Raw genomic sequence first — 26,802 nt, 5'->3', positions numbered from 1 at the left:
TCTGTAAGATCTTCATCCCATCCCTAGAAAGTGGTCAGCTTTTAGTCCATAAAACTGTACATGATTGCCAAGGCCAGTTCATTGGTAACTAGCATACTGGGCATATACGATACTGTCTCTTGTTTTAGTGTTTCATATACACGGACTACATGTGCATTTTGCTGGTAAGCTGCCCAGGCCTTTGTAGATGACTATCTACTCACGTTTTGAAATATCTTTGAAATATCCAAGAGGACCTCTTGGTCCTCTTCTCCAGGCTGGCACACTCAGTTTATGAGCAGCCTAGGGGATCTGTACTGTTCATATCCTATCTGGTTCCCCATCTCCTTTATTTATCATAGTTTTTCCTGAGCTGGGATCAGTCGGCACTAATTTTTTCTTTTTTTCTTTTTACTAGTTCTCATCAAGGTCCTACTCACCATATCACCCACATTTAAGGTTCAGTCTAGCCCTTTATTTTCAGTGTTCTTTATGTTCCAATAATTAGCTCTCTGTACCCGGTACATTCGTGTCACCTGCTTAACTAGCACTGCAGTGCTTCTATATACCCCCGCTCCCCTTGCCTTTTACACACACACACACACACACACACACACACAAACACACAAACACACATACACAACTTACATATATACATTCATTTTAGAGATAAAAGTATAACTTTCAGAAATGAGTTAACATATTATTCTCTAGAAAGCTAGGAATAAAAAGTAATTGACAAAGAGTAAGTGTGTTTCTATAGAAATATTAAGGATTTATGTTAACTCTCTTTTGCTGTGATTAAGGTTCTAACAGATGTACTCATTCCTGCAACAATGCAAGAAATGCCTGAAAGGTAGGTTCAGTTAATAAAATATGATAGTTGCTTGTGTAGGGTTTAACCTTATACATTATGGTAAAGCAAAACATTAAGTAGAAATTCATTCATTTACCAATATTATTTTCCTATTCCTGTCCCTTTGTATGAGCTATAAGAGATGTGCCTCAGTTTTTATATTCAAACCTCAATGAACAAAATCGATGGAACAATCCTGAAATCCCTTTAATTTGAGAGCTGCCCACATGAAAAACAAATATTTAAGTGTAGTTGACCTTTAGGTTACTGAGGAAGCTCTTCAATGGAAACTGGCTAGAGGGAGATGAATGGGGATAATTGATGGAAAATAATCACAATAATAAAACTATAAGGAAAATTATATTTATTATAACTTTGGTCTTAATTGCCAAAATCAAAAAGTAGCATAATGGAATTATCACCTTCTTTTAACAAAGGAATAAGATCTCAAATTGAAATGACGCCTGAAGATTTTTCACAAAGTCTTCCTGTTGTTCTGATGTGAGAACAATAGGAACTTGAAAAAAAAGCCAATTTTTAAAAAACGAATTCTAATAAAGTAATGAAATTTATTTTAGTATTTTGGGGCACAAATACATATAGGGTGGGCATAGTTGTTTCTCAATAAATACATGATGATTGATAGAACAATCTTTATTTTTGATTTACCTTTTCCTCTAGACTGGTTTATTTATTTAAATAATAATTGATATTGACCTGGTCAATAGTTTCTTTTAATTATTAATACGTTGTCTTTAAACATCTAGCCTGAGCTCTGAATTAGGTACACTTAACACTTCTGTGTCACAGCAAAATGGCTATGCTTACATAGTGACAGACATTCAGCCGTGTAACTAATAGTAATAATAGCTGACTTTTATTAAACACAGTGTGGGATTTGAGACTTACATAAATTATTTCACTTAGCCTGAGAAGTACTATTTATGTATTTATCTCTTAAGTATGCAAGTAGTTCATATTCATTTAGAAAATGAAAAACACCCATAAACGCATTTAAAAAATCACTCATATAAAATAAAACTAATAAAAAATCACTCATTGTCTTACCACATTCTTAATGTCTTAGGTTATTATTGTATCTCACAGACTTTTTTCTAGGAATGTTAAAAATGGAATTATAGTACACATACTATTGCAGTATACTATGAAAATCTTTCCATATCAACAAATATAGATTAGCATTTTTTTAAATGATTGATTGCATAGAAATCCAGCATCCGAAAAATACTATACTTTATTTAACCAATTCTTATCATTGAACAATTGGATTTTTTTAAAACAACTTGTCAGACTATTCTAAAGTAACTGTTATGATCCAAATTCACAAAGAGGAACCTGAGAGTACAAAGAAATTAATTTATTTGCCCAGAGTCAGCTGATATTTAAGAAGCAGAACCTAGATTTTAATTGAGGTCTGTTTAACTCCACACTCTGCCTGTGTTTTTCCTGTACCATGTCACTGCTCCCCAACATATGCCCCATCCTAAATATATTTAGATCTGTTTTGTTGAGATATAATATGTAGATTGTTGATGGATTTATAAATTTTTGTATGTTTTCATAATATATACACAACCAACCTTTGCAATTTCCTAAATGGAGTCCTCTAATTAGTATGTTTGTGGTAATTTTTGGTAATTTAGTATGTTTGTGGTAATTAGTTATATTTGGATTATAAGAATATGTTACTAGAAACAAATATTAAATACCTGAAATGGCATTATGATCCCTATGCGTGTCTCTCAGTAAGCCAAGATATGCAAAATCAAGTGCACACTTACCTTTTCCCAGAAATATTTTATAGAAAATGATTGAATTATGAATTAATATTAATAATAAATTATGTCTTATTGATCACTTTCTGCCTGCCAAGTTTTAACCTGAACACTTTCCATGAATTATTTCATGTAATCCTCATAATAATCCTGTGACATGGATACTATTCTTTCTTTTTTTTTAATTTTTTTTTTTTTTTGACGTGGACCACTTTTAAAGTCTTTATTGAACTTGTTACAATATTGCTTCTGTTTTATGTTTTGGTTTTTTGGCCGCGAGTCATGTGGGATCTTAGCTCCCCGACCAGGGATTGAACCCGCACACCCTGCATTGGAAGGCGAAGTATTAACCACTGGACTGCTAGGGAAGCCCCTGGATACTATTCTTATTCCTATTAACAGATGAGGAAATTGGACCTTCAGGAGACTGAGTATTTTGACCAAGATGATAAATGGCAGACCTAGGCTGACTTCAGTCATGTTCTTGGAATCAAAGAGTAATAATATACCTCCATTAAACTGCATTTATTTAATGCATTTTGAACTACTTAGCATTTAATACAGAGTTTTTTGTTCTTTGGGGATTTTTTGTAGCTTATTAGCAGACATAAGAAATTTTGCTAAAAATTGGGAACAATGGGTTGTTTCATCCTTGGAAAATTTGCCAGAAGCTCTAACTGACAAGAAAATACCTATTGTGCGAAGATTTGTATCATCTCTGAAACGACAAACATCTTTCTTACATCTTGCACAGGTACGTTGGTAAGCCGAGGGTATTTGAGTCACCAAATCAAAAATGAATCATCTGATAGCAAAAACTGGGGAACTTTCAGAGATTGGAGACTAAGTAGACAGCAATTAAATGCAACATGAGATCCTAGAGTGAATGCTAGAACAGAAAAAGGACATTAGTGGGAAAACTGATGAAATTCGGTAGTTTAGTTAGTTTAGTTACTAATATTGTACCAGCGTTACTAGTATTGTACCTGATTTTGATAATATACAAAGGTTATGTAAGATGATGACGTTAGGAGAAGCTGGATAGAGAGTATGTGAAAATACTCTGCACTACTTTTGCAACTTTTTTGTAAATTTTAAATTATTTCAAAATAGAAAGTAAAAAAAGAAAAAAAAACTTTTGAATGAAACGTAAAATGTAAAACTCTTATTTGCCAGATGAATTCAATTAATAAATGAATCCAATTAATAAAATTAATAGGTTATGGGGAATGAGCCCGTGTGATGTTGTGAAAGCCACAACACATTTTAAACTACCTCTAATTTAGTTCTCTTAAATAGGGAGGAAAAAGTAATTCTTAAATTAGAGTTACATGTTTGTATATTGTTAAAATAGACTTGCCCTCTCCTCAAATGATCCTTTGCTTTATGAAGGTTTCTAGCCCCCTAAATTTTGAAAGACTAGCTTGGGATAGTTCCAGATAAGAAATTTAACGTTGTGAAATTCTTATTTTATGACCACGGGTAAAAAAAAATATTTTCTTATTCCAAAAATAGTTTTCAAACCTTTAACAGAGATGATCATGAATCTCAGCTACAGCTTTTAGTTTTAAAATAAAAAAAGAGTTATTTATGATACTCTTCTCTCAAGGAACTATTTCTCTAGAAGCTAAAATTTTCTTTCGATGGAGGATCAGTGATATAATTTAGTGTCTTTTTTACTTTCTTTATGGAGATTGCCAGACCAGCTCTCTTTGACCAGCATGTCGTGAATTCTATGGTATCTGACATTGAAAAGGTTGACTTGAATAGTATTGGATCTCAGGCCCTTCTCACCATTTCGGGCAGCACAGACACTGAATCTGATATCTACACTGAATGTAAGTCTTCTCTTTTTGTTTAGGGCAGGGTCTCCCAACCTCAGCACTACCGATGTCTTGGGCCGGATGCCTACCTGTTTGATAGGGCAGTGGGGCTGTCCTGTGTATTGAAGGGCGTTCAGCAGCATCCCTGGCCGCTCTCCCCTACATGCCAGCAGCAGCCTCCTCCGCGTTGTGACAACCAAATCTGTTTCCAGACATTCCCAAATGTCCCCTTGGACTACAAAATCATATCTGTTTGAGAAAGTCTGGTTTAGAGAAATGCTTTTAATTTTAAAAATTGTTGTCTATTTTAAAACAGTTGTTCTTACTGATTGTGAAAAACCTGGAAAATATAGAAAATATTAAGAGGAAAATAAAAGTCATCTATAATCTCATTGCCTAGAAATAATCCAAATAGAAAAAACCTGGGAATAATCAAAACAGTTTTGAGTTTTGTGAGTTTTCTTCCAGTTTTATATTACATGCATACGCATTTCCATGCGTTTTGCACTCTTGGCATCATATGGCGTATAATGCATACCAAAATGGTATCTCAATGCAATACTGTTTTTCAAAGCCGAAATGCCCTGCTTAGGTTTGGACAGTCTGACAGAATTTACCAAGCCAGGACGTGTGACCGGACAACCAGGTTCCATTTCCCAGGGATAACAACCCACTATTTCTCCCATCGTTTCTCTCTGAAAACACCAAAAAATGCAGCCTCCTATAGGCTATAGCACACTGCTCTCTGGGGACAGTCCAACCTCAGTCCTGCTTTCTGTTTCTTAACATAAAATTATATTACCCTTTGGGATTCAGTAAACCTCAAACTCTTTAATAAAATAATAGTCCTTAACTGCCCCTTTAACTTTTACATGATAAAAGATTATTTATTTAAGTGGCTCAATTCTTCAGGGCAGAATTTAATTTTTGCTAAAGATAAAGGATATTTCAGAAAGCAGGAAATCAACAAGTCTAGCTTAGTTCAGTCATTAGGTTTCAACTAATCTGTTGCATTTAATGAAAGCACTGCATTCAAAATGAATAATCATCTCTACTGACAACAATTCTTCCCTAGTATATAGTATATAAACCTGCATTTCAATATATACCAAAACATATACACTTATGATTAAAATTTTGAAGAGTAAAGAACTAAGGATTTTTTTGTTAGTTTCCAGGATATGAAATTAATTTCTTTAACACATTTAATTTAATCTACCTGTCTTGCCCTTTTATTCTATAAAATTATTAATGATTTCTACTTTTAGGTTTCCTCTTGGGTTCAAAGTAGTATGCAATATTCTGCTTTTTTTTTTTTTTTCCTTTTTACATGGTAGATGACTCTATCACAGTGTTCCAAGAACTGAAAGATCTCCTTAAGAAGAATGCCACTGTGGAGGCTTTTATTGAATGGTTGGATACTGTGGTAGAGCAGAGAGTTATTAAGGTATTTTTCAATGACATATTCAGAAAATAAAATTTTGTTAATAGTAAATGCTAAACTGGCTGTAATTTCTTGAATGGCGGGGAGTGGTGATAGGCTGTGTGTAATAATGCTTTGAAAAGCTTTTGAAACCCTACCAATAAGGGAAGTCAAATATCAGGATTAGAAATATGGCAGATTTGAGAGCACTGGGCACAGTTTCAATTCTATTCATCGTTTTCTGACAGACTACAAGACACTATTCCTTCCCTATCAGTCAATAAGTGTACAGCTGTGTAACATCAGTAGTGAAAGATAAACTTAGAAACTGGAAAGAGCTGGCCCTTTTCTTAAAAAGCACGTTTTCATAAAAGCTGACAGAAGATATGGTTTTAAGTATTTACATTTTTTAATTCCAGGAGCTCAGTATTTTGTGTTTTCATGTGGTTTCTTCAACTCTTTCAGTTAACCTTCAAGTCATCCATCATGAAACAAGGCCATAAGAACAAATATATCCATCACCAGTTGGTGTTAGCCATTCCATATCAAGGAAACTAGTTATAGTGTAGGGACTTTTTTTCTCCTGGAAGGAAAACAGATTATCATTCAGGACCAGAGAAGTCAGAGTTAATCATTCACAGAAATATATAACCCTTCCTTCACATTTCGCCTTCTCTTTTTAAAGCTCTGTCAAAGGAAAATTAAGAGAGAAAATATTTTGTAAATTATTTCATTTCGTTGTCCAATTTATTAGGTAACAAAACCACATAGAATAAAGATCTGTTAGCCTGAAAAATGATGGCAAAGCCAGATGAAAATTAAAGTCCCTAGACAAATCATTGTATTTGATAAAATAAATGGCATGCCCTGTCAATCTGTCCATTTGTCAGTTTTTCTACCTCTTGATCTTACGTAGGAAGCATGTAATAATGAAATGACAGATTTTATAGTTTCATTTTGTTCCTTTACTTTTAGACCAGCAAACAAAATGGAAGATCATTAAAGAAGAGGGCTCAAGACTTTCTGCTAAAGTGGAGCTTTTTTGGTGCTCGAGTAATGCATAATCTCACCTTGAACAATGCATCTAGCTTTGGTATCTTATGTGCTTTATAAAACTCTTCTTAGATGAATTACATCATTCATTTCTCAGTCACATTTCCTATCAATTTTTAAACATGTGGCACTGTCATTCCTCAAATCAGACTCTTGAGCCGGTAGAGAATGGTTGGTTTTAGCCTGGGTTTTGTAGCAGACCACTTGCAGAGTTAAATCCTAACACTGCTTCTCTTTGGCTTGGCTTAACCCAAGGTAGGCTGCTCACTGTAGAAATGGGAGAATATTTCTTTCATTGGGTTATATAGGCACTTGAGTGACGTGATATGTATAAAAATACATTGCCAGAACCTGGTAAACACAATAAATAGCAGCTATAACCATTACACTCCATCAGTGCTTAGATAAATTTTCTTTGTTAAACAAGCAAATAAACAATAATTAATACATTATTTTCCAAAGCCACTATTCATTGAAATATGGCAAATGTTTGCATCTTTCCCAGGAACCTGCCCTCATAGCTGTATTCCAAGAATCAAAGACCAGCTTGGAAGACATACTGTCATATGTTTTTGAACCATCTATCCTGATTTATACAACTTATGAAAAAATTGAGTCGTTAGCTTTTTCAAAAATTGAATACCTTCTTTTTCCTAAAATTTCTGAGATTCTTAGTTTGTAGTTATAATGCTATCTCCTGGACAGTACCTCCACATTTAGTAGTTGCATTTTGAGAATCCTCGCATTATAAAATAGGTTACAATTAACTAAATTTGTTCATTTAATTTTTAACAGAATTAGATAAAATCAGTGAACTTGTATTGAGGGATGAACAAAATATATTGTCTATTATTTGAAATATGTTGCTTATATTTAAGGTTTCTTAAATTATACAATATTTAAACCTGACCTTATTATGAAAAAAGACTTTTGTTGGAAAATCTGTTGAATAGTTAAAAGAAGTTTAAGGTTTTCCAGGACATCTTCCACATGAAAATTACTTTTCTCCTTTTTTTTCAAATGAAAGAGCATTTTGTTTCAGGCTAGAAAGACATCTCCTTACTTGATACTTTTTTCAGACCATGTTGGCTATTGTCTAATTATTTAGTACAAAGTAAACAGAAATAGAGCAGAGTAGAGCTCATTCTCCCCAGGTTAAAGCTTATCACACTCCAATGTGTGCCCTCTTAAAGCATAAAGCATGTCTCACTTTCATCCGAATTTTCCTTTGATGTAATTAGTGGCCAAAGAGCTGGCAGGACAGTACACACAGTGAGCTGGGCAGGCGGTACACAAAAAGATTAGAGACCCAAGTTAAGCATGTTGGTCTTAGCAGGTCATTTAAAGTCCAACAAGTATTTGTTTATTTCAGTTGCTCCTTGTAAAGTGTTGCGAGATGGTCACAAAGATAACTTGACTTCTCTCTTTCTCCTTCCTTCTCTTTCTCTCCCTCATTTCATCTCACAATGCCCTCTCCCCATTCCCTATCCATAAACAAGGTTCTTTCCATTTGATCCGAATGCTTCTTGATGAATACATTCTGTTGGCCATGGAGACCCAGTTTAATAATGACAAAGAGCAGGAGTTACAGAATTTACTGGACAAGTACATGAAGAACTCAGGTAATTTAAAATGTATATCTTGTTTTGCATATTTCTTTGTTGAAATCTAAGTTGGAGAATTTGTAAGCCCACATGTTAAATGGATTTATAACAGTCTCAGATTTTACCCCCAAAATGTCACTACTAACACAAGATACTAACACTAAGAGAGCCCTATTTTTTCTTTCCTCCATTGGTATATAGAGTAGTCAAGGTACTTTACTGGAAACTCTGAAGAATACAAATCAATATTCTTAACTTCTGAGAACTTAGGTAAAATTGGAGAAGTGACGATAATACAAAAATAACTAGAATTTAAGACTGCGCATGTGGTATACCACCTTATAAATGGTGTAGAGATGAGTTCTATAGGAATTTAAAGAAAGAGGGACACAATATATTTGGGATCTGATGACTTGCATTTTGAAGGCTGTTCACTACAGAGTGGATTATTTAGTGCCCTGAAGAACACACCTACATCCACAAATATACAGTTAACAAAAACCAGCACCACTGCCAACACCAAAGATCTGCCAGTCTTATTTCCCATGGAAAACACTTCTCAGGAATTTCCAGATTTATGACACAACCCTAGAACATTTTCAGTTTTTCTTTTAACTTGGGCTTATCCACTACGAATGTGGCAATGATATTAGCTTTCCTATTTAAAAAAATCTTTCCAGATGCAAGTAAAGCTGCCTTCACTGCTTCTCCGAGTTCATGCTTTCTGGCCAACCGTAATAAAGGGAGCACTGTTCCCAGCGATACCGTGAAGAATGAAAGCCACGTGGAAACAGCCTATCTTCCTCTATCATCCAGTCAACCTGGAGGCTTAACCTCTGCTCTGCACCCATTCCCAGCTGGGAATACAGACAACATGCCGCTCACTGGTAGGCTGTGAAACAACCCAGAAAACCACATAGGCTTCACTATGTCTCACAGGAACCTATTCCTTTGTTTTCTTAAAGCTGGTAAACTCCAGGCATTTCAAAAATAAAAAGGCTTATCTTCACTGACTTATAACAAAGCTTTATAATATTTTTGTGATTTTCAACATTTGTCATTCACATTATTATCAATACCATTTTTAAGATAGGTATCACATTTTAACATACTCTCTTAGTTATATCAGAGGTCCCAATAATTGGTTATTTTCATTTAGTGGAAGAAAAAAATAGATTAGGTGTTCACAAAATCATTAAAATACTTTGAAAGTCGAAAAATGTGAGCTTCTTATTTATTTTTGGATTTTGAGGAGACTTTATTTCTCCTCCATTAAAAAGTAGATTCAGCTATTTTAGGATTACCATTACAATAATTTTCCTCTTTGGTCTAGGGTCCCATTTCTGTCAATCTGAATGTTTATGGCTTAAACTAGCTACTAGATAATACTTTAAGTCTGCTTATTGCCTTATGTGTTCTTTGAAATCCTTCTATATACCTTACTTCATTGAACATACAGAATTTTAAACCTGGCATGGGTAGTTTAGGGGCGTAATTCCACCAATGGAAAATTGGAGACCTAGGGATTTGGTGGCTTTCATAACTCATTGCTCATCAGTGGGGTCTGCATGAAGTTTTGAATTGACCGCTTTGAAGCCATGGTCATTTTGACATTATTGCCCTTTTCTTTTACCCTAAACTTCAAACCATTTAGCCTTCAGCTTGTTTTTTAATTACAGAGAAATGTGAACAGCAGACCCCTTGCCCTTCCCAAGCTTGGTCTCTAATCATCTTTATACCCACGGAAGGATGAAGCCATCCCAAACTTTCCTCCATAGTCACTAACTCCAAAAGTTGCCACTGTTGTGAAATACACTGCTGTGATGATGCTTTTTAAACCTAGAGTTTTATAGGTCCCTAGTCCTGTTATTTTTGGAGGTTAGAAATGAACTAAGCTGGAAAAAAGGTATAGTAATAAATCGTGCATAATTTTAAAAGATGTGAAGCCATCTATTTTTAATTTGCCACTAGTGAATGCTCTGGTAACTTTTTTCCAGGTCAAATGGAGCTTTCCCAGAGCTCTGGTCATCTGATGACACCACCCATTTCTCCAGCCATGGCGAGCCGAGGAAGCGTCATTAATCAGGGGCCAATGGCAGGGAGACCCCCGAGTGTGGGCCCAGTACTGTCAGCCCCACCACACTGCTCGGCATACTCAGAGCCTGTTTATCCTACTCTCCCTCAAGCCAACCATGACTTTTATGGGACCAACTCTAACTATCAGACTGTGTTTAGGGCACAGCCTCACACCCCACCAGGACTCTATCCTCATCGCCCCGAGCACAGTCGATGCATGGTCTGGAGTGAACAGCAGCTTTCTAGAGACTTCTTCAGTGGCAGCTGTGCTGGGTCCCCGTATAATTCTCGGCCATCTTCCAGCTATGGACCATCCCCACATGGCCAAGATTCACACAATATGCAGTTTTTAAATACAGGAAGCTTCAATTTCCTGAGCAACGCAGGAGCTGCCAGCTGCCAAGGAGCAACATTGCCTCCTAATTCACCTAATGGTATTGACATTTTTAAAGAATTTTTCCTGGCTTTTGAGTTGGCAGTAAGGCAAAATCAGACATTGAGTTCTACCTCTGGTGAACAGCATGTCATCCCATGTAGAGCTTTCTCAAAATCATGGAATCTTAGATATTTGGAGCCAATTTCTGCCACATACAAACATATCCCTAATTCTTGTGACTTTATTAAAGTTGCCCTTCTAAATGCCCTGCATGATGCAAAAATATTATGTCAAACCATATGTTTGAGACCAACCTTAATAGCCCAAAAGAAGAATGTTCTGTCCTTTGAAAATTTAGTGAATAATGTTTCTTCCGGAGAACTAGCAGCAGATCTTAAAGATTAGGACCCAAGCAGTGCCTCCTGTTGAAGTACCTTGAGGTTACTGAGTTGGAAAAATCTGTGGACTTAGTCAGCCACCAAAGTCAGCTCTGTGTAGAGGCTGCTCGGATGCTCCTCTCCTCAGTGTAGGCCAGTCCTTCTCCCAGAAACATGAATCTGTAAATAAAATTGGTATTTGACAAGTAATCTTTGTGAGAGGCTGATAGTGCCTTTTTTTTTCTTCATAAGCATTGTAAGATCTTGTTAATTTAAATAAGGGAAATATGAGAGAGGTGTTGTCTTACATCTCAAAATTGATAATACGATAATGCCTATGTATTTTTTAAAACAAAAAACAACATAATGAACCATATCCATATATAAGCACAAATCCAACCATATTGTAAATGTAGATGTAAATGTAATATTTACAGTATGATATCTCTAGGGCTCTATCCTATTACCTTGTCCTTTTTTTATCTTCCTGGAATATTACTTGTAATAAGTTAACTGTACATACTTAACATTTTCTGTTGTAGGGTACTATGGAAGCAACGTAAACTACCCAGAGTCTCACAGACTTGGATCGATGGTGAATCAACATGTTTCTGTCATCAGCAGTGTTCGCTCCCTGCCTCCCTATGGTGACATCCATGATCCGCTCAACATTTTAGATGATGGTAGTAGAAAGCAGACCAGCTCGTTTTATGCAGACACACCACCTGCAGTTGCATGTCGAACTCCTGTAGTAGGTAAATTATATTAACATTTCCTGAAAACATTCTTTAAAAGTTGTTAACCTCAGTTATGCACTGTTAACTGGGCACTCACGTTCCCACAGTTGGTTTATCACTTCGGATCTGAAGTTATGTTTCTGAATCTGTTAGTAAAAGCCTTGCTATTTCTCTATATACATGTCACCATGCAACCTACTGCTAGATCTGGTATTCCTTCCAAAACAAATCTCTGGAATCTATTATGTATGCAGAAAATTCATGTAACCTGTCAAATGCAGTCCAAAAATCTGTTAAGTTTTACAAGGGCAATAATGATATCTTTTTCTCACTTTCTCTTGTTCACTGTTGGAAGCAGGGCCAGTGCCAAGAGCTGTCTTTGGACCCCATAATCTCCATCAGTATCCTAAAACCACTCCAAGTTTTAAAAAATGGTGACTTGTGATGAAGGTTACCATAACTTTCTCAATTGTATGTAAAATGTGATTAGATACCTCTGTAGAAAATGTTGCTTTCTTATTCTATAACATACATTTTAAGTAAAAATGAACAAAACTGTATGTTTGCCATGAAGTCCCCTAGCTTCTTATTCCAGCCAGGTTGCTGTCCCTAGGAAAATACGGCAACTTGTACTAGATGCGTCACCGACACCCAGCAGAGAGTCTGCCACATAGTAGGAACTCATTACATCACTGAGTTGAAGAAAGGGGCAGAAACAAATGCATAGATTTAGTTTCTAAACCTGCTAATAAGGTATCACAGGGCAAGTATTATATCCATATAAGTATCAAGGTGGAGTGTTAATGTTTATATGAGATGACTGAAATCTTCCACTGGAACTGATTTCAGATTAGCATAAGTAGAGGGCATTGACACCCAAACAGAGCATAAGGGAAAATGAAATAAATTGCATTTCTCCTCACTCAGTGTATTTTTCCAATAATTCAATAGGAAGCACTTCTTCCCTTCCTATGACCATCACAGACGCTCCCTGAGCAGAGTCTGCTATCATCTTATGCTATCTGCAGATGGTCATTGCTTCTGGGTTACTCTAATGTAGCAGAAAATTCCACTTCAGGAAGTTTCCTCACTGTGAGACTGAAATGTACGGAGTTGCTATTGTTACTATTAGTTCTGTTTACTTGTAGTGATGGTGGTTGCTTTGATGGAGCACAGTTTGGGTGTAGGACAGATTCTAAGCTTTAGTTGTCAGAGCTGGCTTACAAGTAAATTGCAAAGAGGGCTTCAGGGTGATAAGAGGGAATAGAGTGAGTGAATGAGTAGTACAAGGGGAGTTAGGGCCTATAATTATATTTCCTTAATTATAAAGCCTGGTTTTTAGTGACAGAGATGATGGTACTTAGAAAAAGAAGAAAAACAGCACTGAGAAGGCAGGAACCAAAAATGCAGGAAAGGTAGTGCTAGTGAGCCAGTTAGTAAAAAAATTTGAGAACCTACTATTATGTGCCGAACCTCATTTTAGGTGCGAGGTTATGGTGGTAATCAGGTCAGAGTTCCTGCTTGTAAGAAGTTTACATTCCAGTAGGAAGAGATAAGGCAATGAAAATATAAACAAATGCATTAAAAAGATAATTTCAGTTACTCTCAGGTCAATTAAATAGGGTAAAATGACAAATAGTAATGGAGGAGCTGCTTTAGGTAAGGTAGCTCGGAGAGGATTCCTGAGGCAGAAATATTTGAGTTGCAAGTTGAGTGATAAGAAGGAGGCAATGATGTGAAGATTTGATGATGGAGTTCCAGGCAGAAGAAATGGAAATTTGCATAGTTTCTGAAATGGGAACATTTTGGGAAAATTCAATGGGCAGAAAGAAGGCTCGTGTGTTTTGAGTACGGTGAATGAAGAGAGGGGAGTAAAATAAATCAGAAGGCAGAGACCAATTCATCTAGGGTGTTAGGAACCAGGGCAAGGAGCTTGGATTTTGTTCTAAGAGTAACGGGAAGTCATTGTAGCATTTGAGAATAGGGACAATTTGATATACACATCAGCAAGATTATCCTGGCTGCTCTCTGCAGGGTGAGGGTCATGAGACTAGTTAGGAGGCTGCTGTGTTGGTCCAGGTAAGAGAAGATGGTGGTTTGAACTACAGTTGTGGAGGTGCAGTTGGAAAAAGGACGTAGACTGGGGATATATTTTGGTGATACAGTTGTCTGAATTTATGTTTGAAATTGAATTTTCTTTGTGAAATGTACTGAAGGAAAATTTGTGGGAGAATAGCAGGGGGGAAAATGGAAGAAAAGATGAGCATTGCTCTGAGAAATTATACACACTCAAATTTAGTACAGATATATGTGCTCAATGCACAAGTCGTAAAGTGAGTGGCACAGAAAAAAGAAACTGTCAGTCAATTTTCAATTGCTGATTATATTTTCCCTTACAGCATCCAGCTTGCAAACCCCAATTCCTTCCTCCTCATCCCAGTGTATGTATGGAACTTCCAGTCAATATCCAGCTCAAGAAACCCTGGACTCCCATGGAGCAAATGGTAGAGAAATGGCATCCTCTCTACCACCAATCAACACTGTGTTCATGGGAACAGCAGCTGGAGGCACTTAAACCAGCACTGTTCGGTAGGGGTTGAAACCTGAAAAGTCTCCAGCGCTCACATGCTATCTACTCAGACCGCCGTCAGAAAAAGAAAATGGAATATCCAGTGGCACGGTATTGTTTTTCAGGTCACTGGTGTAAAGCTATGGACAACACCATAGTGAATGGAAATATTCGCAGAGTTTGCCTTGCACACAAGTTGTTTAGAATGTGGTCCCGTTATTAATCATAGTTTCAAACATTATCAAATGAAACCAGTGGAGCTTTGAAGATGCAGACATTTCAACTCTGAAGATTTAATATTTCACTTCTTAATTTATTGAAAATCTGTGTGCTGTTTCACTTTTGGTTTTTAAAAAAGAGAAACATTTATTTAATGCTTTTAAAATACCTTTAATTTATTAGGATCTCAGAATCATTGTTTACTATCCCTTATTTGACAAAAAGTCAAATGTGTATGGCTACCTCCTATGGAAATGTTTACAAGATCAACACTTAATTCAATTCAGCCTCGACCAAAGTTGCTTGACTTTCAGTTTCTGTGCATTAGTATGATGATTTCTGTTACATAGCAGTGTTCCAATTCTATGTAACTGAATGGAGATTAAAAATGCTTTCCTTCTTTATTTAAAAAAGATAGGAAGAAATAAAGTATGGAAATATTTTTAAAGGCTTGGTTGTTCTCAGGGCTGGTTCTGTTTCTGAAGAATCCTGGGGATTTACAGGCAAAGCTCCTTTATATATCAAATTAAAGAGTAAAGTTGGTTGGTCAAACAATAATTCTAGAACATTTGCATAACAGATCCATGCATATAAATATAAAGAAATTGTGATTTGTAGACTGTTTGAACTTCTGCAGATGTGGAAGCAGTCTTTAATTGAGAACTTTGCTTAGAAACTGAGAGTGAATGAGTGTTCAAGGGTCATCTGGATGCAAAAACAAACTCAGAAGTGAAAGATTCATTACATATAAACTAATACAATTTGATACACCATTTATCTAGCTCTGTTTCTTTTTCTTTTTCATATGTCTTAACTGAAAGGTCTGTTGTAAGACTCATGGCCTATAATGGGAAACTTCCATTAACTTTACAGGCTTCTCCTTTAGTCTTATGACAGGTCTTCTATTATTTGTATTAAGGATTGGGTTATACTGTAAGCCCCGGGTACATTATAAAAGGATCTGTAAGCCCCAAACACCCATTTTACATCATGATGTAATTTGGTAGAGACAAACTGTGGAATTGTTATTCAGCAAGCAATAAACAATTATCTGTGGACTTGTTGGAGTGTTGCTGCCATTTGCTCAGTAGTATGTAGTTTATGAGCTAATTAATTAGCAGAAATATTTTGCAACAATAACAAATCATGAGTAATAGAAAACTAAGTGTTCTATTCTTTGCTATGGTAATATCATAAGAGTGCAAAGGAAATGAAATTAATAAGGGCTTGGACTGAAGAAGAAAACAAAACAGCTTTAAGAAGAGTTTGGACATAAATCTTAAAAATTGAGAACCAAATCTCCATTTTATGGTAATTATATATTCAGCATCTGTTTCATGTCCGACACAATGGAAAATACAAAGATGAAAAAGATGAAAAAAACACAAAGATGAAAAAGTGCCAATACCTTTAAAAAGTTTTGATGTAATGATGAAGGGGTGATAGGATGTAGAAGCTCAACTGAAGATTTTTGAGTAAAAAGCAAGGTGAGGAAAAGATGTTTAGGGAACATCTAGCAGCAGTTGGAGGGAGGAGGTGGACTTGTTAGGAAAGGAATTAGCCTAAGAATGGGCCACTCTGAAGGCTGTTTCTTTCATCCAGATGCTCAGTGGTTAAGTGCAGAGACTTATGGGGAAGAAGAGTGAATGAGAAGAGGAGAGAGAAAGAAGCACAAGCATCATTTTAAAGAAACATGAGGATCATTTCAAAGACTACATTGAAGGATTGGTGACTGACTAGATAGAAGAGGAAAAAAAGGAATATGTCACTAGCAGCTCTAAAGTTTTCCTTAACACTATTTGCAAAGTATTGCAGTGTAAATAGCTGACCCTATATTGGTACTCCCTCCTGCCCTTTTAAGGTGAGGGAAAATGATTGGAGCAGGGAGAAGTTCAGAAGACAAGTGAGCAGTGTCTGGGTGTCATGTGCATTGTAACAAGGTGCCAAATTTTGATGACAAGAAGACTAACTTGCTCTTTTCCCCAGGTAGTGAACTTGAGTTTATTGCTATTAGACGTAGCACAGTATTTCTCAGTGCAGGCACCATTGGCTTTCAGGCAGGGCAGTTCTTTGTTTTGCAGGACTATTCTGCATATTGAACAAGATTTAGTATTCCTGGCCTCAACACTAGATACCAATGTACTCCCGACACAGCCTTGTGACAACCAGCATCCAAATGCCCCTGGAGAGGCAGTGCTATTCCAGCACGAATTGACGGTGACAGCATCTTTAATTTTACCAAAAGGAGCTTGAGACATTTAATACCTTTCTGCCCATCAGCTACACTCATCGTTTAAGAATTGTTTCCTTCATGGATCTAAAACTTGGCTGCTTAAGGCATTTTCTGTTATTCTTTAGGTTAACTTTGATATAGTTAAGAGGATCTTGCCTGGGTTTTTATGTTTTTAAAAGTAAATAAATCATTCTTCAAGTAACTGTTAGAAGTTGTGGAGTATCAATTATAAAGAAGTGACCTGTTCAAGCTAATGCTTATGTGAATTGCAAAATTAAGGTTAAAATTTTTTAAATGCTAGGTTTATTATAACTCAATTCTTGGGGTACTTTCTTTCAAATCTTACGGTATGGTGGTTACTAAATATAAAAGACATGAAAAATGAATGTTTCAATTAATTTGGTGGATTCTTAATACAATTCAGAGACCAAGAGCCTATTTTGTAACAACTTGAAGAAAAACTAAAACCCAGCTACGTCATTAACCTAGAATCACACACAGATCAGAATGGATCTAGTTTATTTTCTTCTCTCCAGGTAGAATTGCACTAAGAAAAATTAGAGCTATCCTCAGTTATATGTTCCCAAGTCCACTTTCAGGTCAGAAAGTGTTTTTTGTTTGTTTGTTTTTTAATAAACATCCAATTTTATTTACAAAGCATTAAAGCTTGAGCAAGAAGTATCCAAGTCTCATCTCATACAAAACTACAGAACATTAAAAAGCAAAACCCTGGGGAGTAGGGAGATGACAAAAGGGAAAAAGAGAATATGCATATATTGTACAAATTGAGAAAATCAAACTGAAATAGACAGAAGGTTTTAGGAGGTGAAAAACATTCCAAAAGCATAAATAATTATGAGGAACTGCTGCCAGAGACTCTTTGACAGGGCTGAAGTTGATTTTCTCAGTAGCCGGTTTAGGAGGTGGACAGAGCTTGACCAACCAAATGCTCAGGCAGAGGACACCCAGCTACTCTGCATGTGGAAATAAGGCAGAAACCTCTTGTATCACATAGTTTGCATACAGTACAGAGAGAAACAAAATGGAAATAATGCCTGCAAAACAAAAAACATGTCTAGTGACCCACCTACCAATCTCAACCACTGGTCTGATATGAAATAGGAAATGAAATTCACAAAATGAGCATCTGAGGAAAAAGCAGTGGCATCTAAAAATATAGACATTTTGCCACTGAGTCAGGGAGAGCTCTTGCTTCAACTACTGAATGTTTTGGTTCTAAAGACGGAATGGAAGAGGCTCTTGCTGATGTGTTCTACTTTGATTTCTATGCTAAAATCCAAAAGGTAATCAACTTGTTTGGCTACCTGTCGGAGCAACCACCAACTGACAGAGATTTCCCAATAAGCACAGTGTTTAACTCTCCTTTGAAAATACTGTGAAAATGATGATCCAGATTAAGCACTTCCAGTCAGCTCAAAGCTCTACTCAAGAGAGGCTGGAGAGCTTCCTGCACACCTGGTTTCTTCACTCTGGATTTTCAGAGAATTTCAAACACCTAGTGTACACATCCATCCAATCTGCTACTTTTATAAAAGAACAGCAAAAGCAAAAATTAAAACTTTTTTAAAAAAAGCTAAGCAACCTTTCACAGAAAGGAAGTGACTGGAAACATGTACGAAGGAAAAGGGGTGTGGATACAAGGAGGCGAAACACGATGACTGATGGGAAGGACAGATGTTCACGAGCAATGATAAAAAAAATGTTGCTTGATTTTTTTAATTTTAACTGTGTTGTCGCTGCTTTGATTTTGGACGGTTTTATTTTAGTCCTTGCATAGATTCCCCCACCCCCAGTAAAAAAGAAGCCTGCTGAGAGACACCTCAGTTTGTTTCCATCTCTAGAAGCCAGTACAGGTAAAGCAATACAAACTACTGATGATTCTTTGCTGGAGACAAATGAACTAGCTATCTTCAAAACCCATGATTAATGAGAATGAACCAATACTGGAGGGAAACATGCAATGCAAAGAATACAAAGAAAAACCCTGACCCTCTTACAGCTCAGCTTCTTGAGCAAAATGTTATAGTATGTTAGAAAAGAAGGGGCTTTTCTTATCTTTCTTCCAAGAAAGGGTTTTTTTTAAAAAAAAAATAATTTAAGCTAAATTTCAATTACAATTGTGAGGTAAAATCTTTCTCTTTGTTTCTACTTTGAGAGAAAAGAGCCCATGGGACTCTCAAGGTTGCCCAGATCAAAAGCTTATTTTGGAAATGGGGAGGGGGATATTTTTCATTGGCATGGTGCCTAAAGAGGGCAGGTGCACTGACATTTAGTGTCAGGACCAGGGGTGTGAATATCCTGCAGTGTGTGGGAGAGATCTGAAGAACTGTCCCCCTTCAAAAGCCAGTAATGCTCTATGGAGAAATAGATGTAGACCACTAGGCTGTGAGGGGATTGCCCCAAAACTTTGCCCAATAATGGCAATCTGTATTAAATGTTATTTAACTAATCAGATCATCTCTTCAGGAACTGTGACTGAGAAACTCACACACACAACCTAGAGAAACAAACAGGCAGAGGAGTAAGGCCAGAAGCAGAGAGAAAGAAAAGAAGGAGAGCTAGAAAGAAGCTGAGTTGGGAGAGGGGTCCAGCAGGCAGCAATGGGTGGGCCCCTCTAACGGGGTGCTGAGACAGCCCCAGAGCTGTGCCTGTGCCATCCTGACCAGTGAGGAACAATGCCAAATCCTCCTCTTTCCATTCAGATTTGCCCTGGGAGCCCTTGAAGGACATGGGCTCCGTTTAGCCATCCAGAGTAGAGCTGCTCTGACTACACCCCCAAGTCCACAACAGTATGTGTTTCCTCTTCTTCAGAAAAACATGATAAGCAATAAATTAGAGGCTCACTGATTATGTTTTTGGATCACTGATTTATGCTTATACAAATGCAGTCCACAAAAATAGGACAAAGAATACTGCCAATCCTTGAAAATCAGCTCAGATGGTGCATTATCTCTCCCCTCACCTCTCACCCCCAAGAAAAAAGAGAAGGAAGGAAGGAGGGAAAGTGAAAAGAAAAGAAGGAAGGAGGGAGGGAGGGAGGAAAGGAAGGAAGGACAGATGGAAGGGAGGGAGGGAGGGAGGAAGGAAAGAAGGAAGGAAGGAAGGAAGGAAGGAAGGAAGGAAGGGAGGGAGGGAGGGAAGGAAGAATTCTTTGGTGGTCCAGTGGTTAAGACTTCGCCTTCCAATGGGGTGTGGGTTCGATCCCTGGTGGGGGAGTTAAGATCCCACATGCCTCTCAGCCAAAAAAACAAAACATAAAACAGAAGGAATAGTGTAACAAATTCAATAAAGACTTTAAAAATGGTACACATCAAAAAAATCTTTAAAAAAGAGAGAAAGAAGAAAGAAAAGAAAGAAAGAAAGAAAGAGACTTTGAGATAAATGAATTCTGAAACCCAAATCCAAAGTTTCATCTTTTCAAAAAAGCGGGAGGCAAATGAGAGTATGTCCAAACTTCCTGGAAAGGGATATTACAGGTACTCAGATTTCTTTATAAATCTGAGTAAAAGGGAGTGAAATTAATTGTCATACAAGTCTCACAATAACAGCTATGAGCTCTTATAAGGCCTGGAGTAATAAACTGTTCATACAGTATTTTGAAGGCAGATTTACAATCCTAGGTGAGTTATAGAAATTTAAACAAAAACCTTCCAGAAAAGTAAACAATAATGATTATGGCATACGGGACATTTTGTGCTTTGGGAATGATAAGAAATGATGAATTTATATAAAAGGTCATTACACTATCTCACTCAATTATTGAATTCTAAATTAAATCCTTGAGTTTGTAAATGGCAGAGAACACAACCTGTCTGTTCCAAAAGCACACTGATTAAATGAAAAGAAAATAAATTTCAGTTACTCCTTGATTATAGACATTAGCAATGGCTGGGAAAGATTGATAGTTTTAAGTAGACTCCAGTGAACAATCTATTCGCTAATTTTGAGATATCTGATTACAAAATAAGGTCTTATCTCTGTTCTGATTGGTAAAAAGGTCTTTGATTAGTTTTCTAATATCAAAATCTTATAAATAGTGTTTAATTTTTGTTGATATTGGCTACATAATACTATGGTAGAAATGTTTCCCATTTTAAAAATAGTCTATTTCCAGAATGAGCAAAATAATTTAGTTTTTTTGTAGAATCTAATCCAGTTGGAGACATCTCTGATTTTTCCCCAAATTTCTCTTCTAATGTCTATAATTTCAATCATATTCATGCAGATGTTTAGGAAGATAAAATTCACCACTCATTAACAGTAGTTTGACCTTTTTACTTATCAACAGCAGAGGTTCTAGTAAAAGCCTCTCTGCCCATTAAGTAGCATGGGAAGCTTTTTCTTTGTGTCTGTGTGTATACTGTATTATTTATTACTCTGTAAAATAATAACAAAGCAACTCAATAATCAAAGAAAATTGAAGCACGAAGAGCGTAATACTGTTATATTTCTAAATAGCACAACTAAAAACATAGATTCCTGTTCCTATTAAAAACTTTATCTCATCATTTACAAATATTTCATTTACTCTCAAGACTTAAAATTTACTTATTGCTTGAGTATTCTTAATGAAATGTCTGGGTAGTATTCTCAGGCTTGGTTAGGTTTTGTTAATGGGTTAATGTGTTGAAAGTGCCAAGAGATACTCCATTTTATCCCACATTTTAACAAATGTGTCGCTCACACTGGTGATAACAAGAACAGACAAGGTCCCTCCCTCATGGACCTTACACAACTGGTTACTGTTAAGAAGTAATTAGTTGAAATTGTGAAAAGAAGTGAAGGATCTCAGAGAAATTAAAACAAGAATCGAGCTCCTGGAGATGCATACTGGGCAAGGATAAGGTGGGAGACCTGGTCAGGGAAACTTCTTGAAAGAAGTGATATACTGAGACTGAGGAAAAAGCAGGAAGTAGGGGATGTTGAGGAAGGACGTTGTGGTGAGGGAGGGATGAGCAGGCAGGACAAGTTCAGGACAGGAATCCAGCACGTACGGAACCTATGACTGGAAGCAAAAGATGAAAAGAGGTGACAGAGCATGGAGGGCTTGGAAAAGTGGCCAGAATGAGTCTAGAAAGACCCTCCTGAGGCTTTCATGATTGTGGTGACTTACTGATAAAACATGAGAAACTTATGTAATTGTAAAGATCTATAAAGTATGAGAAGAGGCTGGTAAGAATGTCAAGCTGAGATGTTTATAAACTCTGAAATGCTAAAATATTTTCATCATGAGAACAGCATTGCTTTCTTAGAATCTGCTATTAAAAATAGCCTTTAAGCCCCTTTATGTGTTCCATGACAACACATAATTAAAGAAATTAATCTCATGGTTTTCTTTTTTGTTATTGGGATATATTTGACATATAACATTGTATTAGTTTTAGGTTTTGGTTTTCTTCATGAGGGTCTTAATTAAGGTCTCTTTTCAAAAATGATGATTTCAGCCAATAAAATAAGCTTTAATAGAACTCACTATTCTTTTTCCACAAATTCAGTCCCAGACTTCCTCCCTTGAACTATCAGGGAAATATTTAAATATCATGGAAAGGAAAACTATGTTAATGCTTTTAAGTGGCATTTTTCTATATTGCTGACGTGATTAATTTTAACCCTAAAGTTGAATGGAACTAAAGGTGAAGAGAAGGTGAAAACCAAGGTTTCTTAGTGTGGTGTGGTGATTTTACCTCTTTTCTTAAAATAGATGTTGTAGGGTCTTCAGGTAAAACTGGGTGAGGAACACATTTACAAAAGTGAAAAATTAACTGCTCAATATGATACCTGCTCTAAAGTTAAGAGAAACCGTTGTTTTTATTAGTTAAAAACAAGGGTGGTGTTCTTACCAATCAATAGAATGACGGTCAGAGATTTACAGCCCTCAAGCATCTTTAAACACACGGAGGCAAATATGAGCTTCATGGGCAGTTTGTTAATCAAGATTTGTCATTTAGCTTTGAGTACTTTAGCTTATTAATGCCTTATACATGACCTCTATGGAAAACAGAACTGTTTCCATATTTTTAAAATAAATTTATTTATTTCATTTATTTTATTTTTTGGCTGTGTTGGGCCTTCGTTGCTGTGCGCGGGCTTTCTCTAGTTGCGGCGAGCGGGGGCTACTCTTCGTTGCGGTGCGCGGGCTTCTCATTATGGTGGCTTCTCGTTGCGGAGCACGGGCTATAGGCGCGTGGGCTTCAGTAGTTGTGGCACGCAGGCTCAGTAGTTGTGGCTTGTGGGCTCTAGAGTGCAGGCTCAGTAGTTGTGGCGCACGGGCTTAGTTGCTCCGCGGCATGTGGGATCTTCCCGGACCAGGGCTTGAACCCGTGTGCCCTGCATTGCAGGCAGATTCTTAACTGTGCCACTAGGGAAGCCCTGTTGCCATATTTTATAAAATGGAAAGATTTCTTGCCTTTGAATTTTTGAGGTAATATTTTGTATTATTTGCCATCCCCTCTCCCAACACATGTACTGTTTTTCACTCACCACACCTCGTTTGGATAGCTCTACAATTTATAATATTCATTTCAACTCTCCACTACTGAAAGAAACTTCACCTAGAATATGTACCTAAAGATGGTCCTTGATGTATTTTCACAGGAAGCTGAGTATTCTGTTGCCCGAGGGGTAAGCGGCACTGGGACATCAAACTAGCAGAGGGAGCCCTTGAGGAAACACTGATCCTTGGGTGAAAGAGAACCTCCTGGCATATCGGGGGTTCTCTCACATCCTGATGCTCCCCAGGGAGTATAAGGGAAAAGTGGCCAAGAACTGACTAGTGAATTCTGGAAACCAAAAAGAATAGCTTGTCTTTGACACATGCTTCAGTGCTAAGTGACTTGCCCTAGTGAAACTCCTGAATAGCTTTTCGTGGGCTCCTTGCATTTGAGAACACGTGACCATCAAAAGTTCAGAGTGCAGGAGGGACTAAGAAGATCAGGATGATGTAGAATAGACTTGAGTTATCCCAGGAAAGGCACCACCACAGGAACCACAGACTTATCTTTATACTGAAGTGAGCATTGATGTGGTTGTTCAAGTTTCTGTTATATTATGAAGACAGGAGTAACATAAAATAGGATTTCAAAGTAGAGGCAAAATATGTAGCAATTTAAAACATTTATGACAGAGTCAGACAAATCTATGTTTGAAACCACATTAGCTGTATGACAAGTTAAATAACTTCTCCGAGACTCAGTTTTCTCATCTGTAAAATGGGCTTAATAATTTTATCTACCACAAAAGGTTTTTGTGAGGATTAACGGAGCTAATTAATGTTTATGAAATATTTAGCATGGTGGTTTCTGACACTGCACAGACTCAATAAATGGTGACTCTTGTTAATTATTATTCAAATCCCATGAAATCAGTTTGCGTTGCTTTCATGCAGTGCAAACTCTTCTTGTGTGTCTTTATGTGTAATATAGACTGCTCTATTGCTAGAGTTATCTAGCAAGATAACTTAGGCCAGTGTAGTTAAATAAGAATTTACTATGTAAAAGTAAAGGAAAAAAATAAAACGTGGTAAATCATTAACTACTCCAATATGGTTTTATAGAAATGACATCCACAGAATACAGTATGATCTGATTGTTAGATATAAAAACATGATTATAAGAAATATTTTAAAATAACTGGGCTTCCCTGGTGGCGCAGTGGATAAGAATCTACCTGCCAATGCAGGGGACACGGGTTTGATCCCTGGTCGGGGAAGATCCCACATGCCACGGAGCAACTAAGCCCGTGCGCCACAACTACTGAGCCTGCGCTCTAGAGCCCGCAAGCCACAACTACTGAGCCCGCGTGCCTAGAGCCTGTGCTCTGCAACAAGAGAAGCCACCACAATGAGAAGCCCGCACACCGCAATGAAGAGTAGTCCCCGCTTGCCGCAGCTACAGAAAGCCTGCGTGCAGCAACGAATACCCAACACAGCCAAAAATAAATAAAGAAAGAAAATAAAAATTTAAAAAAAATTTTTTTAATATATATTAAAATTTAAAAAAATAATTTGTGTTTATACATATTTTGCTAGTTTCATACAATGACGCAGATTCTTCCTCTATGAATCAATAATTCTGGGAGGAAATTGTCAATATTTATTTCAGTCTGATTGCCTTTGTTTTCAGACCTATAATACCCAGCCATAAAAATATGAGATTTTTCTATGAAAATTTCTATCAGGAAGAAAATATTTTTCATTGATTAATTTTATTCCCCATTAAAAGTCAATTAAATTAGTATTTTTAAAATGTAAATAGTTAAATTTATAATCAGAAATTATCATTGTGTTGGATATTTCTAATACCTTCATAACTGCAAAGTTAGGGACAAGCTTTCTCTTCTCTGTTTTATTATTATTTTTTAATAGATCTTTATTGGAGTATAATTGCTTCACAATACTGTGTTAGTTTCTGTTGTACACCAGAGTGAATCAGCCATATGCATACATATGTCCCCATATCCCCTCCCTCTTGAGCCTCCCTCCCACCCTCCCTATCCCACCCCTCTAGGTCATCGCAAAGCACCGAGCTGATCTGCCTGTGCTATGCTGCTGCTTCCCAGTAAGGAGAACCACCCCAGCCAAAAGCACTCTCCCAAGCTACTGAGCTGACCATCCAGTTGTTAATTATTGAACATCTCCTCCAAGATGTTCTGTAGGCACCCAAAGCTCAGCATGTATGGAGCAGGAGCCATTGGCTTCATTCTCAGATTGTGTCCTCACCATGTTTTCCCTCTCATCATTACAGAGCTATGGAAGCCAGAAACCTGGAAGACATCCTAAATTCCCCCTCACTGCCCCCTCTTCCAGTCGCTCTATTCCTCTGGTTATCTTTCTGAGCTCTCATCTCCTCCTCATCCTCATAGACAAGATCCCAGTGCAGACTCTCATCTCTTATCAGGATTATGGTATTAGCCCCAACTCGATCAGTTTCTCCATCACTTCCAGAGGGAGCTGCCTTCAACACAAACTGCACTGCTGCTCAAGATTTTCCTCTGGCTCTTCTCTGACCTCGGAACAGGGCCCAAACTCGTCAGCATGGGTCTAAAGCTTTTTCGCTTTTCCTGCTTGGACCTAACATTAATCAATATAATGTATATGCTCTTTGGAAATTTGTCTGTAACTGGAAGCTTCAGAGGATATTTAGATGTCGAAAATAATCACTGTGTAGGTACTGGGATTTCCTTTATGTTTTGTGGTCAGAGTAGAAAGTGTAGAAATACGAATAATAAATGATCAAAAGAGATGAAATGCTTATAAAAATCAATAGATTTAATGGCTCTAAGATATTTCAGGATGTTAGCATTTGACACAAACAACATTGAAGGAAGCCTTATTTAATGGAAATTTTTGGCTCATTTATCAGTCTTCCTAATGTGTGACAAAGTGATATTGAAAGACTGAGGAAATAGACCTTGATAGACCTCAATGACGTACAGGCAGATAGAGGCTTAACGGAGTCTAAGCTTGAGATTTTTAAAAAGTTAATATATAGGAATTTAATAAATGCAATAAACTCTCTTCCTCTTCCTTCTGCCTCTTCTGTGTTTGACTGATTCTTACTCAACCTTCCTGTATAGATTTACATTCTCTAAGAAATCACTCCTGAAACCCCAAAGTCCAGGTTAAGGTCCCTCCTATACAGTCCCTTTAAGTTCTGTATTTTT

At 36.9% G+C, this 26,802-nt stretch overlaps 1 protein-coding gene and 1 long non-coding RNA gene across 5 annotated transcripts in view; one reads left to right on the top strand and one right to left on the bottom strand.

Annotated features, from left to right (window-relative positions):
* Positions 1 to 15,338, top strand: part of RFX6 (regulatory factor X6) — a gene marked incomplete at its 5' end in the record, with an annotated part of 53,557 nt that extends 38,219 nt beyond the window's left edge. The window contains 10 exons of the mRNA XM_082406306.1: positions 786 to 835; positions 3,226 to 3,385; positions 4,325 to 4,469; positions 5,792 to 5,901; positions 6,853 to 6,970; positions 8,430 to 8,552; positions 9,215 to 9,421; positions 10,532 to 11,044; positions 11,906 to 12,118; positions 14,500 to 15,338. Coding sequence (XP_082262432.1) covers positions 786 to 835; positions 3,226 to 3,385; positions 4,325 to 4,469; positions 5,792 to 5,901; positions 6,853 to 6,970; positions 8,430 to 8,552; positions 9,215 to 9,421; positions 10,532 to 11,044; positions 11,906 to 12,118; positions 14,500 to 14,675 — 1,815 coding nt within the window. The 3' untranslated portion in view covers positions 14,676 to 15,338. The remainder of the gene's footprint in view (positions 1 to 785; positions 836 to 3,225; positions 3,386 to 4,324; positions 4,470 to 5,791; positions 5,902 to 6,852; positions 6,971 to 8,429; positions 8,553 to 9,214; positions 9,422 to 10,531; positions 11,045 to 11,905; positions 12,119 to 14,499) is intronic.
* The window catches only part of LOC309635287, a 215,808-nt gene continuing 194,899 nt past the window's right edge, over positions 5,894 to 26,802 (bottom strand). For all 4 annotated transcript variants that reach the window (XR_014248723.1, XR_014248724.1, XR_014248725.1 and 1 more), the window contains 2 exons: positions 11,301 to 11,543; positions 5,894 to 6,460 (listed from right to left, as the gene is read on the bottom strand). This is a non-coding gene — a long non-coding RNA (uncharacterized lncRNA). The remainder of the gene's footprint in view (positions 6,461 to 11,300; positions 11,544 to 26,802) is intronic.

Source organism: Balaenoptera borealis, assembly GCF_965194805.1.
Source record: "Balaenoptera borealis genome assembly, chromosome: 9".
NCBI classification, from domain to species: domain Eukaryota; kingdom Metazoa; phylum Chordata; class Mammalia; order Artiodactyla; family Balaenopteridae; genus Balaenoptera; species Balaenoptera borealis.
Note: the sequence above shows the minus strand (reverse complement) of the source record. Positions and strands in the feature narration are given on the sequence as shown.